The sequence below is a fragment of the Pelodiscus sinensis genome, chromosome 21, assembly GCF_049634645.1.
Source record: "Pelodiscus sinensis isolate JC-2024 chromosome 21, ASM4963464v1, whole genome shotgun sequence".
Classification (NCBI taxonomy): Eukaryota; Metazoa; Chordata; order Testudines; family Trionychidae; genus Pelodiscus; species Pelodiscus sinensis.
The window spans coordinates 12,444,670-12,459,024 of record NC_134731.1 but is presented as its reverse complement, the minus strand read 5'-3'; the positions used below and the strand labels follow the sequence as shown (position 1 = coordinate 12,459,024).

Below are 14,355 nucleotides of genomic sequence, written 5' to 3'. Positions count from 1 at the left end.
CCCCCTTCTGATAGTCCGGCATATATGATAATCCGGCTCCCCTGGGTCCCAAAGGTGCCGGATTATCGGAAGTTTACTGTATTAAAACTATTAATAATAGGGACCACCAAATGAAATGGGCAGCAGGTTTAACACAAATAAAAGGAAGTTCTTCTTCACATGGCACATAGTCAATCTGTGGAACTCCTTGCCTGAGGAGGCTAGGACTATAACAGGGTTTAAAAAAGAGTTAGACACATTCATGGAGGTTAGGTCCATTAATGGCTATTAGCCAGGATGGGTAAGGAATGGTGTCCCTAGCCTCTGTTTCAGAGGCTGGAGATGGATGGCAGGAGAGAGATCGCTTGATCATTACTTGTTTGGTTCATCCCTCTGGGGCACCTGACATTGGCCACTGTCGGCAGACAGGACACTGGGTTGGATGGACCTTTGGTCTGACCCAGTCTGGCCATTCTTATGTCCGGCTGTCTGGTATCCCAAGAGTGGCTTACAGAATCATGAGTTTTGAACATAAAACAATAGTATATTGGGGATTCAGGTTGTTTGACTTCTGCTTGCTGAGCCTTTTAGGATGCACTTGGATCACATCGTCAAGCTCTTTTCTGCTAGAAACTTTTTTTTCCTAAAACGATGAAACTCTTATCTAGTCACATGACGAGAGCCCTGTGCAGATACAGAATTTGTATCCGCATCCCATCCGTGATCTGCAAAAATGGTTTGTGGATATAAAGCGGCTATCCACGAATTCGTGGGGCTCTAGACATGCAAGCAGGAGCTGGGGGCTTTGCAAAAGACACCAGATACTGAAAGAATCACGGTAAATTCAGGAGAGTCTGCATGGGGAAGACAGAATCGATACTGGCTAAGTGGGGGGCATCAGTTTAATATCAAACGCAGCCTGGGGCCAGGGACTGATTCTGTAAGTCACTCTTGGGATACTGGGCCACCTGACATGATTTTTGACCACATTCTAATCCCACGGGATTTTCATGAGACACACCCATGCATTTCCTGTGCTTCATTCCTGCCCTTGGTTGGGAATCAGCATTTTCTCAGCGCAGCTCTGAGAATAGGAATTGTCACTTTAGGTCAGCAACGGGCAACCAAGACTAGTCACTGGGCCGCCTGAGTGGCCTTCCTTCGTCTCAGTGGGCTGCGAGATTGAAATTAGGGTTGCCAGGTGTCCAGTATTGAACCGGACAGTTTGGAATTTTCGCCTCCTGTCTGGTAAAAAAAATTTCAGAAAACACTAGACACCTAAAATGTGCGGTATTTTCTGATTTTTTCCCGGCCAGGAGGCAAAAATCCTGGGCTATCTGGCTCAATATGGAGACAGCCTGGCACCTCTACTGCTTACCAGGTTCTGCAGGCAAGCTGTCCTGCCACTGCTGGCAGCCTGGTAGGGCCTAAGCATTTCTTAAAGGGGCCACACTGGGTTTTTTTTTTTTTTTCTTAAAAACTCTCAGGATCCTTTTTTGTTTGTTGTATTTTTTCAGAAACCCTAATTGATATCCAGTGGTGGGCAACCTGTGGGCCACACTCCCCCTGCAGACCATCCGTGCATCCCCTGCACCCCCCCTTACCTACTCCATCCACTCCCTCCCAGCATTTTCCGGACACCACCAATAGCTCATCCCATTCCAGTGCAGCTCGCTAAGCTCCTCCCTCTCCCCCATTCTCCACCTACCAGCCTTGGGGCCCAGGAGGAGCTGGGGAGTTCAGCAGGGTGCTGGGGCGGGGGCGCATCTGCCAGGGCTCGGGGCTTCCACACACGTTGGCTGAAGCCTGACCCCTGGCTAGTGCCTCCCAGGGAGCAGGCGCCCCGGCGCTTGGACTGCTACAGATTCCCCTCTGGCTGTGCAGTGAGTTTGGCCGCCCCTTGCTGTTAAATAACTGATGCTGGCCAGCGAGCTGCGTACGCGCCTCCCCAGCCAGCAGCCTCCGAGCCGAGGCCCCTTGCCCTGTGCTGGGCTCCAGGGGGCTGGCCCCGCTCGCTGCTGTGCGGGAGGGCGGAGGAAGGAGGAGACTGGCGCTGCAGGGACCTGCCCTTGTGTTGCGTTCCAAGCGGCCATGGCGGGGACGAGCTCCGAGCTCAGCGACTCCGAGATCCTGCAGCTGCTGGAGGAGCCGGCGCGGGACTCGCCGCAGCCGGGGTAAGCGCCGCCCGCTCGGCCCAGCTGCGGGGCTCGCTTGGAACGCGCAACCCAGCGGCTCTGCCCCAGCAAACTCCGTGTGTGCCGGGGGGCTGCCCCTAGGAGAGTCCCCCCCCCAAGCCTCTGGCCCCAGACTTCGGGCGCTTCCCAAGCCGGGGGCCACCTGCTCCCCTTTCGGGTCCCGAATGCGGGGGACCTGGCCGGCTCGCCCTGCCTCGCTTCCCAAGGCGCAGAGGGGTTTTCCCGCGGCTCCCTTCCGGGGCGGGGGGCAAGCAGAGGCGCGGCGGGTTAGTTTGTTTTAGCCAAAACCGTGAGGAGCCCCGTGGCTGTTTGAAGACTCACCAGTGTAGTGGGGCCTACGCTTTAATGGGAGGAGGAACCCCCTTCCTCAGAGCCAGGGGAGGGCAAGTCCTAGCTTGCCTGGTCTGGCTCGGGCTTCCCCTTCTCAGAGTGTAGCATGGCCACAGGAAGCATTGTACCAGCGTGCTCCTAACGGGATTGCTCCGAACTTGGCTAGTTCATCTTCCTGCTGGGGGCTTTGCTGGAGAAACTGACTTTGCAACCTGCAAAACAATTAGTTGGACACTACGGCTGTGTCTACACTGGCCACTTATTCCGGAAAATCAGCCGCTTTTCCGGAATAAGCTGCGAGCTGTCTACACTGGCCCTTGAATTTCCGGAAAAGCAACAATGCTCTACTGTACAAAATCAGCCGCTATTCCGGAAAAACTATTCTGCTCCTGCTCGGGCATAAGTCCTTATTCCGGAACACTGTTCCGGAAAAGGGCCAGTGTAGACAGCCCAGTAGTCTTTTCCGAAAAAAAGCCCCGATCGCGAAAATGGCGATCGGGGCTCTTTTCCGGAAAAGCGCGTCTACATTGGCCACAGACGCTTTTCCGGAAAAAGGGCTTTTCCAGAAAAGCAGCCTGCCAATGTAGACGCTCCTTTTCCGGAAAAACTGAAAACGGAATAGTATTCCGTTTTAAGCATTTCCGGAAATTTATGCCAGTGTAGACACAGCCTTAGACTGTGTCTACACTGGCCACTTATTCCGGAAAATCAGCTGCTTTTCCGGAATAACTTGCCAGCTATCTACACTGGCCCCTTGAATTTCCGGAAGAGCACTGACGATCTAATGTAAAATTGTCAGTGTTTTTCCGGAAAAAATATGCAGCTCCCGTTTGGGCAAAAGTCCTGTTCCGGAAAACTGTTCCGGAAAAGTGCCAGTGTAGACAGCAGAGATTTCTTTTCTGCAAAAAAGCCCCGATCGCGAAAATGACGATCGGGGCTTTTTTGCGGAAAAGCGTGTCTAGATTGGCCACAGACGCTTTTCCGCAAAAAGTGCTTTTTCGGAAAAGCATCCTGCCAATGTAGACGCACTTTTTCCAAAAATTCTTATAATGGAAATGTTTTCCGTTATAAGCATTTCCGGAAAAGGGTGCCAGTGTAGACGTAGCCCTAAAGAGAGGAGGGGGAACAACTGATGTCTTTAATTCATTGTAGAGATTCTGGACAGCCGAACTCCTCAAGTGACCTGCCTCTGGACTCCCTAAGTACGGAGGTGGCTGCAGACACCGCAGCGGGGCAGGTGAAAAGAAAGCGAGCACAGACTCCCCTGGAAAAATACTCCTTGAAGTACCTTAGTGTGACTGATCTGTCCACTCAGAGTTGGTGCGAGCAACAAATGGTGTATGGGAGGGAGCTCCCCCTGCTACAAGCATCAGAAAAGGTCCGGTTGTTAAACACAGGGAAGAGCATACATCTAGCCAGAGGTAATGCTACTAGGATGTTGCAGTCCAAACTTCCATTTTGTTTGTTCTCCCGGCATAATTTATGCTAGGGTGTGTCGATGTTTTCTGCAAAGGTTTCCAAAAGCTTTATCATGTGTGTTAAACTTGTTTACTTGTAATGTGCTGGATCAAATTCTACCAGGGGTGTAAAAGGTTACCCACTTAAACCTGGTAAGCATTGGGGTTACCGGAATGCTTATCAAGTAACTGGTGTTACCAGCCATGTAGGGAAGGCAGATGGGTCTTGGACAAGGTTCCCTCTAAGCTCCATGGCCCTGCAGCTGCTTAATCAGCCCTGCCCAGCTGGTGCTCAGGGCTCTGTATACCCAGCTGTCTAGCTGGAGGAGGGGCACTTCTCCCTCAGCAACAGATCCCGGTCCAGCTGGGAGAGACTCACTGCACTGTCTTGAGCTGCTGTCGCAGAGGATGAAATGCTTCTCCCCTAGCCAGGCAGTCCCATGTGCAGAGCCCTCAGCTCTTGACAAGTGGGGCTCTTTAAGCAGTTCTGAGGCTGTGCTGCCTCGCTCCTCACCCCACAATTCCAGACTTGTTGTAGCAGCACAGGCTGGGTAGGGGGTTATTTAGTTGTTTAACCGGTTAACTATTTAAACTCTTCTTTTTTACATCCCTAAACTCTACCCCCAGCTAGATCTCTACAAGCCTATTCATGTCGCCAGGCTTGCAAGCAGAGTGTCCCCTTTTAGTCTCCTATACTTCCAAAAGCACAGACACTTGAACCTTTTTCATCCGGCAACCCTGGGAAACAGGGTATGCCATTTTAAAGACTTTGCCGGTCCCGGGAGGGTGCTGCGAGGGGTGGGGTGCTTACCTGCCCCCAGAGACACAGGTGGCTCTCTGCACTGCTCTGAGGCACCACCCTCGCTGCTATGGGAGCGGCGGGTAAAAGCCGCAGGGGAAGTGCAGCTAGGGATGTAATAGTGTAGTCGATTAACCGATAAGCAAAAGCTTATTGGTTAATGCTATAGACTACACACATTTCCCTCTTCCCTTCTCTCCCCCCTTCCCTCCCTCCAAACCAGGACATTTTTTTAGCAGGCTAGCCAGTAGCCTGGCTCAGTTCTGGCTCACGCCGGGTCCAGGACCTACCCCTGCTGTGGCTTTGCATTTAAAGTGTATTAGAAGCGGGGTGGGCAGGCAGCCTGGCTCAGTTCCAGTTCGCACGGAGTCCAGGAGCTCAGATCCCCTCTTTCCCCGACAGGGGTTGCTGCCACCCCGCACTGCTGCCTCTTTTTCAGAGGGCAGCAAGCAGCCAGTCTGCAAGAGGAGCTAGTTTTTAAACTGGCTCCCCTCGCGGACTAGCTCCCACCTGGCACCCCACACTGCTGCCAGCCCCGCCCCTGGGGACTACAGAATACAGCTTCTTCCCGACTTACAAACTGGCTACGGACCAAGCAATTGGTCGTAACTCGATTTGTTCATAAATCAGACCCCATTGAGTTACATGCAACCGCGTTTATAACTCAGGGTCCACCGTTTACGACAGCTTTGGTCGTAACTGCAAACGGTTGTAAGTCAACCGATTGCAACTCAGGGTCCAGCTGTAGTCGACTAACCAAGAAGCTTACCCGACTATTCAATTAACTGATATTTAACATCCCTATCTCCAGCAGCAGGGAGGAAGAGCAACAGCACATGGAGCTGCTCTCTTCTCCGTACCATGGGTATTCTAGAGCATTTTCATTGCATTAGCTGTCCTACTGTATCCACTTCTGGTCTATAATTCACATATAGGAAAAAAAAGCGTTCCTTGTCACCCTCAGTGGTTTGATCTGTTGCACCAGGGTCAAGCAAGAGGCCTAAGTCTGTATCATTTCCTAACATTGGTGATTATTTTCAAATGGAGATCACTGGCTTGGAGGGATCAGGAGCACTGGGTACTATTCCTAACCCTGCGACTGATCTATTGAGTGACCCCGGACCAATCATGTCACATCTCTGTTCTGGGTTCCTCTCCCACTCGTCCATCGTGTTTTACTGACGTTTTTTTACCAGGCTTTGCAGGCCTAGCCTATTGGGACCCAGAGCTTAGTTGTGGCTTTGAGGCGGGACCGTGAGAAAAGATTAATAATGGCTTAATCTCTTTTTGAAATCAGAACTAGAAGTCCATGATATAGTGGAAGTACGTACGACCAGCAAGGAAGATTCTTGGGCACTAAAAATACTGAATCTGCTTTCTATGATTCCAGTGCTACAGGCAGGTATGTAGGCAGGCAAAGAGCATTGTCCTATTTTTTTTTTAACTTTGTTGTGATGTATATGTGTGTTGTAAGCAAATTTATTTATTTATGAAAATATATTAATATAAATGAACTTATTGTGACCTTTGTGCCAGCTTAGGGCAGGGGTTTTCCAGTGATGGGTCGTGACCCAGTACGGGTCGTGGAATGCCAGACACAGGGTCTCGTTGCTGCAGGGGGATCAGGTGGCCAGTCGGGTGCTAAGGCAGCTGTCTGCCAGTCCTGTACCGCAGACTCAGCTGCACCCCAAACCTGGCTCCTAGGTGAAGGGGTGGGGGTGGCAGAGAGCACACAGAGCTCCCACGCACTGCCCCTGCCCTGAGCACTAGCTCCGCACTCCCGCTGGCTGGGAACCTGCTGCTGCCTGCTTCTGGGTGCAGCATGGTCTACAGTACCAGGAGAGTCAGGAAGTTGTCGTAGCCCCCGCGCTGACCGGGAACCGCTCGAGGTAAGCCCTACCTGCCCCAGCCCTGACACCCTCAAAGCCAGAGCCCCCTCCGGTACCCCAAAGCTCTCCTCCTCAGCCTCAACTTGGTCACACTCTAGTCACATTATGTTGGGTCGTGGGCATCGACAATTTTCTTCAACGGGGTCCTGAGAAAAAAAGTTTGAAAACCGCTGGCCTAGATAAGAATTAGAGATTGTGGAGACAAAAAACATTATTTTAAACTCCCGTGTCTGAATTTCTAATAACCACCTTAGATTATTAAAATGAAACTCTTCTTAATCAGGTGTCTAAATGCAGATCCTGAAAATGCATCCATAGTACACCGGAAAGAAGTTTGCAGTGTTACTTCAGTGTGCGTTGTCATCATTCAAAAGCCTCATGAAATGAGTGGGTCTCCTCTTGTGTGTTCCAGGTGGTTGCGTGCGGGAGCTTCCAGTGTTTGGAGTAATAGATGGTATCTTCCTGGTGGGAATTATTGATGAGCTGTGCTATACGGCCAAGGGAGAGCTGGAGTTGAGAGAGCTGAAAACTCGAGGCCGACCTTCTATGCCTTCTGAAGCACAGAAAAAGAGAGATTATTTCCAGGTGGGTAAAATATGTTCAGATCCATACAGGCCTGCCTCTAGAGACAGTATTTGCTCAGATAACAAGCAACCGATGGGTATAGAGAAGTGATTATTGATGTTTTAGTATTACGCTGTCATGACTGATATAACGTAATCGCCTTGTTTGTAGACAGTCCCTCTTATTCCAGAAACATTCTACAGATTATTGTACAAATTTGTATGTGAATTGCAGCCATTTCTGGGATGAAAGGAAGCAGCTGTTTGCAAGCCAGCAGCCGTGTTACGCAACTGGTTAGGAGAGGAATTACTCAGTTGAAATTAGAAGGGGAACTCTGTATAAGTGGAGTACAGTGACCCAAACTGGAATTCAGAGTACAGGCTGGACCTCCCTAGTCCAACACCCTTGGGACCAGATTGGTCCCGGATGAAGGATTTTGCCAGATCAGCAGAGGTCATTTCTGTCCCCATCCCTGCCTGCTGCCAGCCCCACCCCTGCCCCCTCCTTGGCTTCCCGTCTCTCCCTGTTACTCCCAAATTGGAATCCACAGTACAGGTTGGACCTCCCTGGTCTGGCACCCTTGGGACCTGATTGGTCCTGGATGAGGGATTTTGCCGGACCAGAGGAGGTCATTTCTAGCTACCACTGCTGCTACCAAGGCAGCAGCTGGAACCCCAGGCCCTTTAAATCCCCTCCGGAGCCCGTGCGGCACAGTTCAGGTGGTGTTGAGGGTGCTGGGGGAAGCTAGCCTCTAGCTCCGCCCTTTCTGCCCGAGGCTTCTAGCTCCGCCCCGTCTGCCCAAGGCTCTGCTCCTTCCAAGTCTCTTCTTCCCCTCCTCCCCCCCACCCACACACACACTCTCTCTCTCTCTCTCTGTCCCCAGCCCTGAGGGAGTATGTCCATGCAAGCTGGACTCTCACCCCAGTTGCAAGTTCAGACATAGCCTAAGGAAGTTCATCCCAGCTTGTTGCATTCTTTAAACCGGTTTGCTCTAGCAGATTGTTTGGATCATCTATTGAATTATCTTTCCCCCTTCAGGTCTGTTTGTATAAATACATTTTTGATGCCATGATCCAAGGACAGTTGAAACCAGATGTTATCACCCGTCACATCCGTCTAAGGCCAGAGCAGCCCCTGGGATCGCAAATTAGGCAGCATGCTCAGAAAGTAGGATTTGTGGTAACCTGCTTTGGGGACCTCCTGGAGCTGATGTATCTGAACCTGACGCTCTCGGACCTCCCCAGTATTGACCGCCTGACAATTGAGTACAGCCACCAGGACAGTGACACTCCACTTGGGACAGAGGTGGTTGAATTTGAAGAAGAAAAGGTGAGAGAGAGGGTGCAGTGCTACCTGGCCTACTGGAAAGGACAAAGGGAGGTACAGGGAGTGGAAATTGAGGAAGCCTGGAAATGCCGGTCATGTAGCTACTCGGAGATCTGTGACTGGAGAAGGACAAGGGCAGACGGGCCTGAACAGAGAAGTGGATTGAAGAAGAGTAAATGAAGGCAATCACTTTGTCCTGTAAGGAGGTTCCACCTTGTTGATGCGAAAATACGCGTGCACTCAGTTCACTGGGTTAACCGGTCAGAACGGAGCAGTCGTAAGAGGGGCAAATCCCCGTGCTTTTCTAAGCAGAAGTCATTGCACCAATTGTGACTTTGGCAGCGTGTGCATAATATGACATTTTAAGTGCTTTTATGATCGTTTTACAGAGTGCTTATTGTGACAGCAGTGCAGTCTAACAGGAGGCAAGCTGTGCAAGTTATTTCATTTCTCTGTGCCTCCATTTCCCCATCTATAAAGTGGAGGTAAAACGCCTACCAAATATGGGTTCTCTGCGGGTTATTTAATTTTATCTGCCAAGTGGTTTGAACATGAAAAGCCCAATAGGTGGTTGGGTTTTTTTTCATTTCCTGATGCTAGAAACTCTTATGCAGAGATGGATTCAGACCATAACCCTAGAGTCCAATACATCTAAAGCTGGTGCTTCATCTTTAGTTCCTTTGTAGTAACGGCCTCCTCCTCTGTTTGCTGTCCCAAAGACCTATCAGCCATTCTCTGTGAGGCTAAAGCGAGACCCAGCTCTCTCCCCAAACCCAGTAGTGCTGCGTGGCGGGCACAGTGATATGAAGGCTGGAATTTTTCTAAGGTTGTCTGATTGTGGCACCTAACTCCCTTGTTTTCCTTTGAAATCTCAGCTGAAGTGTAAGCCTTACACAGTGTCTGTAGAATGCTAAGTGCCCTCACGCCCATTGAGATGAGTAGGAATCATAGTCATTCATTGCCTTGCTGGGTCAGCCTCCTAAGTCAACCTCATTCCTCATGAAAGCTTTTAACCTTTTTTATGTGTTGTCAAAATTAATATTCTAGTGAGTGAGTTATTTTGTATCCGCTGACTATTTAACTTATTACTTGATTGTATCAAGGAAAATGTATTTTTAAAATGTTTTAAATTTTGTACTGAGTAATAACTCCTCCACAATTAAGACATTTTTTGTATGTTTGGATTTTTGGAATTTTTTGTTTTTGTTTTACTGTTGAAATCAAATAAATAGAAATTTTCACTATTTCCATAGCAGGAAAGTCTCCTATTTAATTGAAATTTGAGTGGGGGATGAACCCATTTCTCCTATGTTGGACTAGAAACAATCAGTTTGGATGAGCATGTGCAGGGGGGAGGGAAAGGAGGATATAGCTGCTGCAAAATTCATAAAGGTTAAATATTAGTCATGAGAAAATACACATGTGATGAGCCATATTTTCAACTGGTGTAAATTCATAGAGCGGTTTCTTTGCACCTTAAAAGTTCTTATTCTGATAATCTAGTCATATGTTTTGTATAACAGGCCACAGAACCTCTATATCAAGCTTCTAACTTCTTGTGTAATAGCAAATACATTTACAAAATCATCCAGTCTTGATTGAAAGACTCTAAGGGCACGTCTATACTTACCAACACTCCGGAGGTCAATCTGGCGTTCAGTTTAGTGGGTCTAGTATAGATGCATCAATCAAACGCTGAGGGCATCTCCTGCTGGCGTCCGGTACTCCTTTGTGTGGAGTAAGGGAAGCTGACAGAAGCGTTTGCCTCTGTTGGCCTCCCGATAGGTAAGCCAACTCCAGCTATGCATTTTGCATAACTGGACTTGTGTATTGTTCCTTAAGCTGACCTTCTAGGTCTAGTGTAAACCTGGCCCAAGTGACAGAGAATCCACCACCTCCTTGGGTAAGTTGTCCATTGTTTAAAAACTTGTGCCTTGTTTTTAACCTCTGTGCTTCAGTTTCCCATGTGCAAAATGAGGATAATGCTACTGATTGTTGTAAAATATTGTTCTCTGGACAGAATCATCTTGAGCTCAGAGTCGCTTCCGAAAGAGCTCTTTCGGAAAAGGTGTTCTTTCTCATAGAAAGAGGTTTACCACTGTCGGAAAAACCCTTCCGTTCTTTTGACTTTTTGTCAAACAAATGTGATTGCAGTGTGGACGTAACTGAAGTTTTTTCGGAAAAATGGTAGTTTTTCAGAGAAAAAAAAATCTGCCATGTAGACGCACCCTTATAAACAAAATGTCTCTGGTTTGGCAACATCCATGATCCAGCATGATTTTAGTTAGCCGGATATCCGCTTATTATTGGTGTGGCCAAGTTTCGCATAGTACCATAAAGTTTGTTTACAGCCTCCAGTCATGACTCTGTGTTCTGTGTTGTTACTTAGCTGTAATTTATCCCTAAATGAAAAAACTTAAACAATGAATAGTCCTGTAGCACCTTAGAGACTTAAAAAAAAAGGGAAAAAAAATTGTAGATGGTATCATGAGCTTTCATGGGCAGAACCCACTTCTAATTCTTAAGAGTACTTAGAACCCAGTCTATCAGCATCATTTAGCATGGAGACACTGATAATTTTTTCCTCATTTTTTTTTCTTTCTCTTTCCATCCCCATCTCCTCTCTTTCTCTGCTATTTATTTTGCAACCTGGACCCTTTAACTCCATTCATTTGAAGATGTGGGTTTGTAGTTAGTCTCTAAGGTGTTACAGGACTATTCGTTGTTTAAGTTTTTTCAGTTACAGACTAGCACGGCTACCCCTCTAAAACTTTTATCCCTAAATGACTTTTAAGAGCCCAGTAAGCAGTTGAAGCGTTGGTGTAATGCTGCTAGACAATATTGATCTCCCCTAGTCTGACAAATTCTGTGGTTCAGGACTGGTTAGGTCCAAGATAAGAGAGGTTTGACCAATACTTTAGTATTCCCCCACATACACATCTAAGGATCGCATTTGCTCTGTTACAGGATTTCACTGCAAGTTCATGTTCAATTTGTTGTGTGCCATGATCCAAAAATCCTCCCAGTTGTTGCTTTCTAGTATACAATTCCCCATCTTATGCATTTGACCTGCAGTCTTTGTTTCTATGACTATGTCTACACTGGCATGATTTTCCGGAAATGCTTTTAACGGAAAAGTTTTCCGTTAAAAGCATTTTCGGAAAAGAGTGTCTAGTTTGGCAGGACGCTTTTCCGCAAAAGCACTTTTTGCGGAAAAGCGTCCGTGGCCAATCTAGATGCGCTTTTCCGCAAAAAAGCCCCGATCGCCATTTTCGCGATCGGGGCTTTTTTGCGGAAAACAAATCTGGGCTGTCTACACTGGCCCTTTTGCGCAAAAGTTTTTCGAAAAAAGACTTTTGCCCAAACAGGCGCAGTATAGTATTTCCGCAAAAACACTGACAATCTTACATGAGATCGTCAATGCTTTTGTGGAAATTCAAGTGGCCAGTGTAGACAGCTGGCAAGTTTTTCCAGAAAAGCGGCTGCTTTTCCGGAAAAAGTGGCCAGTCTAGACACAGACCAGATGTGTGACCTTGAATTTGGCTGTATTGAAATGCAGGTAGTTCAAATGAGCCATAAACAATCCAGGTCAGTCTGTATGATGGATATGTTCCCATTGTTCTATACACAAACGTGTGGCATCGTAATCTGCAAATTTTACCAACAAAGATTCTGTATTTTCTTCCAGATACTGTAATTGGTTGAGAAAAGCCCCTTCTTGGTCCTCCTCAGCACAACCCCGTTAGATAGCAATTCCCTATAAGTGCTTGAGCACTGTTGAAAACCCCATGGCGAAGCATGGTAGCAGTACTTCACAGGGCTGTTCAATCATGTTCTGCTCAGCTGACCTATCGCCATCGAAAGGCTCATTCTTTGCGCTCACTGAGACATGGTATAAAGGAAACAGCTGGGGACTGGCCTATGGGCTGGGAGTTTGAGACTCTTGCTCTACTACGTGGGTCGTTTGCAATGTAGTCTTCCTGTAGCTTTTTTCCCCTCTTTCCTTTATCCCTTTAAGATTCATGGTATTGATTAAAAAATGGTCCCTGACCCTTCTAACTGCTCCTCAGCTATCCGTTTCCGAGCGCGATTGCTGAAGACATCAAGTTGAAGTGTGTGCTTTTATTTTTAAGCTATTTATGAAACTCCAGCCCTAAATTATCCGTGTTGTGGACACCCATGATTTTTTGGCAAGTCTCACTATGTTTGGTGTTTTTCTTAAAGTCACAGCTGCTGGATTCATGTTATTATCTGAAAATTATTTACGTTACGTATTATAGCGTTTAGAAGCTCTAGCCCAGAACCAGGGTCCCCTTGTGCTAGGTGCTGTACAAACATAGAGGTCTCTGCCCCCCAAAGAGTTCACAATCTTAGTGTCAGACAAGAGAAAACAGAGGGAGGCAGACAGATGGGGCAGTGGTCTCAGAATCTGAGCTTTGAAGTTTCTAGCTCTCCTGGTGAAGGAGGTAAAACCTGGAAATGTGACCTTAAAGCAGGTGTGGGCAGTCATTTTTGCAGGGGGGACACAGTGAATTTTGGTACATGCCCATAGGCTACATCCACCCCCAGAAGGGGCGGGGGACTAGCCTCCCCCCAGAGCTGTCTGGGGCCAGAGGCTTGAATTAAAAACACAGCAAAGGGCTCCTGGCTCCCGGGCCCACCACTGCCACGTTGGCTGGCAGCTGCTCAGGGTTGTTTAAGAGCTCATGGCTCTGGTCCCTGCTGCGGTAGCACTGCAACTGGGAGCCATTTAAATAGGATCTTGCTGCCTGAGCCACCGCCTGGAAATTTGGTGGCATGGGTAGCAGAATATAAATAAAAGTGGCCAGATGCAGTCTGCAGGCTGGATCAAAGTGTTAGGTGGGCCAAATCCGGCCCCCGGGCTGCATGTTGCCTAGCCCTGCCTTAAAGGCTGCAAAACCAGAAGGCAAATGAAAATGCACCAAACCTCTATTACCTTTCAAATGTCGTAATCTTAAAATCGATTTTACGATTTCTGATCATTCAGGGTTGGCAGGGTTTTTTCGAAAAAAGTAGTCTTTTTTCGAAAAAACTTCACCTGCATCTAGACTACAGCCGTGTTCTTTCAAAATTAAATCAAAAGAACACAGCTTTTCTTTCTTTTATTTCATGAGGAAGAACGCCTTTTTTCGAAAGTGCTCTTTCGAAAAAAGGCGTTCTTGAATGCAAACAGGACTTTTTCGAAAGAGAGCATCCAGACTGTCTGGGTGCTCTCTTTCGAAAAAGCGGCTCACTTTTTTGAAAGAAGAGGTTGCAGTCTAGATGCTCTTTTTCAAAAGAAGCTTTTTCGAAAGAGGCTTGCAGTCTAGGTTCAGCCTTCGGGGCAGGTGCCCAGACTGTGCCGCACCTTTCACTGCCAGCGCTCAGCACCACCTGGACTGCTCTGGTGCTGATTTAAATGGACCCAGAACCATTTATGTCCCCAAACCGCCCCATTTGCCTGCCTCCCTCCAATGGTAGCCTCCCTCCACCCCCTTGGTAACCCTGCTTTCCGCAGCTGCACCTAAGGAGGCCTTACCCAACCTGTATTAATGTGGAGCAACCCCCAAGCTGCCATGAAGTGTGACTGCAGCTCTAAGCTCGCTGCTACCTGCTTGCAACAGAGAAATACATCTTAGTCCTTTATTTGTCAGCTACATCAACTACTAGTACCCCCGAGAGTGGGCCAAGTCCTCTGCTGATGTAAATCGACTGCCTACACTGGCGTTCAGGCCGGCAGAGAATTTGGCCCAGCACTTAAAGAGTTTGTGTGACTGGGAAGGGAAATCCCGCCCTGAACTGTCTCTGCAAAGGTT

General features: G+C 48.1%; 1 protein-coding gene and 1 long non-coding RNA gene across 2 annotated transcripts in view; one reads left to right on the top strand and one right to left on the bottom strand.

Moving 5' to 3' along the window:
• The window catches only part of LOC142819263 (uncharacterized), a 39,900-nt gene extending 38,079 nt beyond the window's left edge, over positions 1 to 1,821 (bottom strand). The window contains exon 1 of the long non-coding RNA XR_012897089.1: positions 1,688 to 1,821. This is a non-coding gene — a long non-coding RNA (uncharacterized LOC142819263). The remainder of the gene's footprint in view (positions 1 to 1,687) is intronic.
• On the top strand, positions 1,726 to 9,783 carry EXO5 (exonuclease 5). Its single transcript, XM_075904881.1, has 5 exons — positions 1,726 to 2,153; positions 3,657 to 3,925; positions 6,058 to 6,162; positions 7,062 to 7,234; positions 8,252 to 9,783. The coding sequence occupies exons 1-5, from the start codon at positions 1,897 to 1,899 to the stop codon at positions 8,717 to 8,719; spliced, it is 1,272 nt and encodes a 423-aa protein (XP_075760996.1). The 5' UTR covers positions 1,726 to 1,896; the 3' UTR covers positions 8,720 to 9,783.
• The last annotated feature ends 4,572 nt before the right edge of the window (positions 9,784 to 14,355 follow it).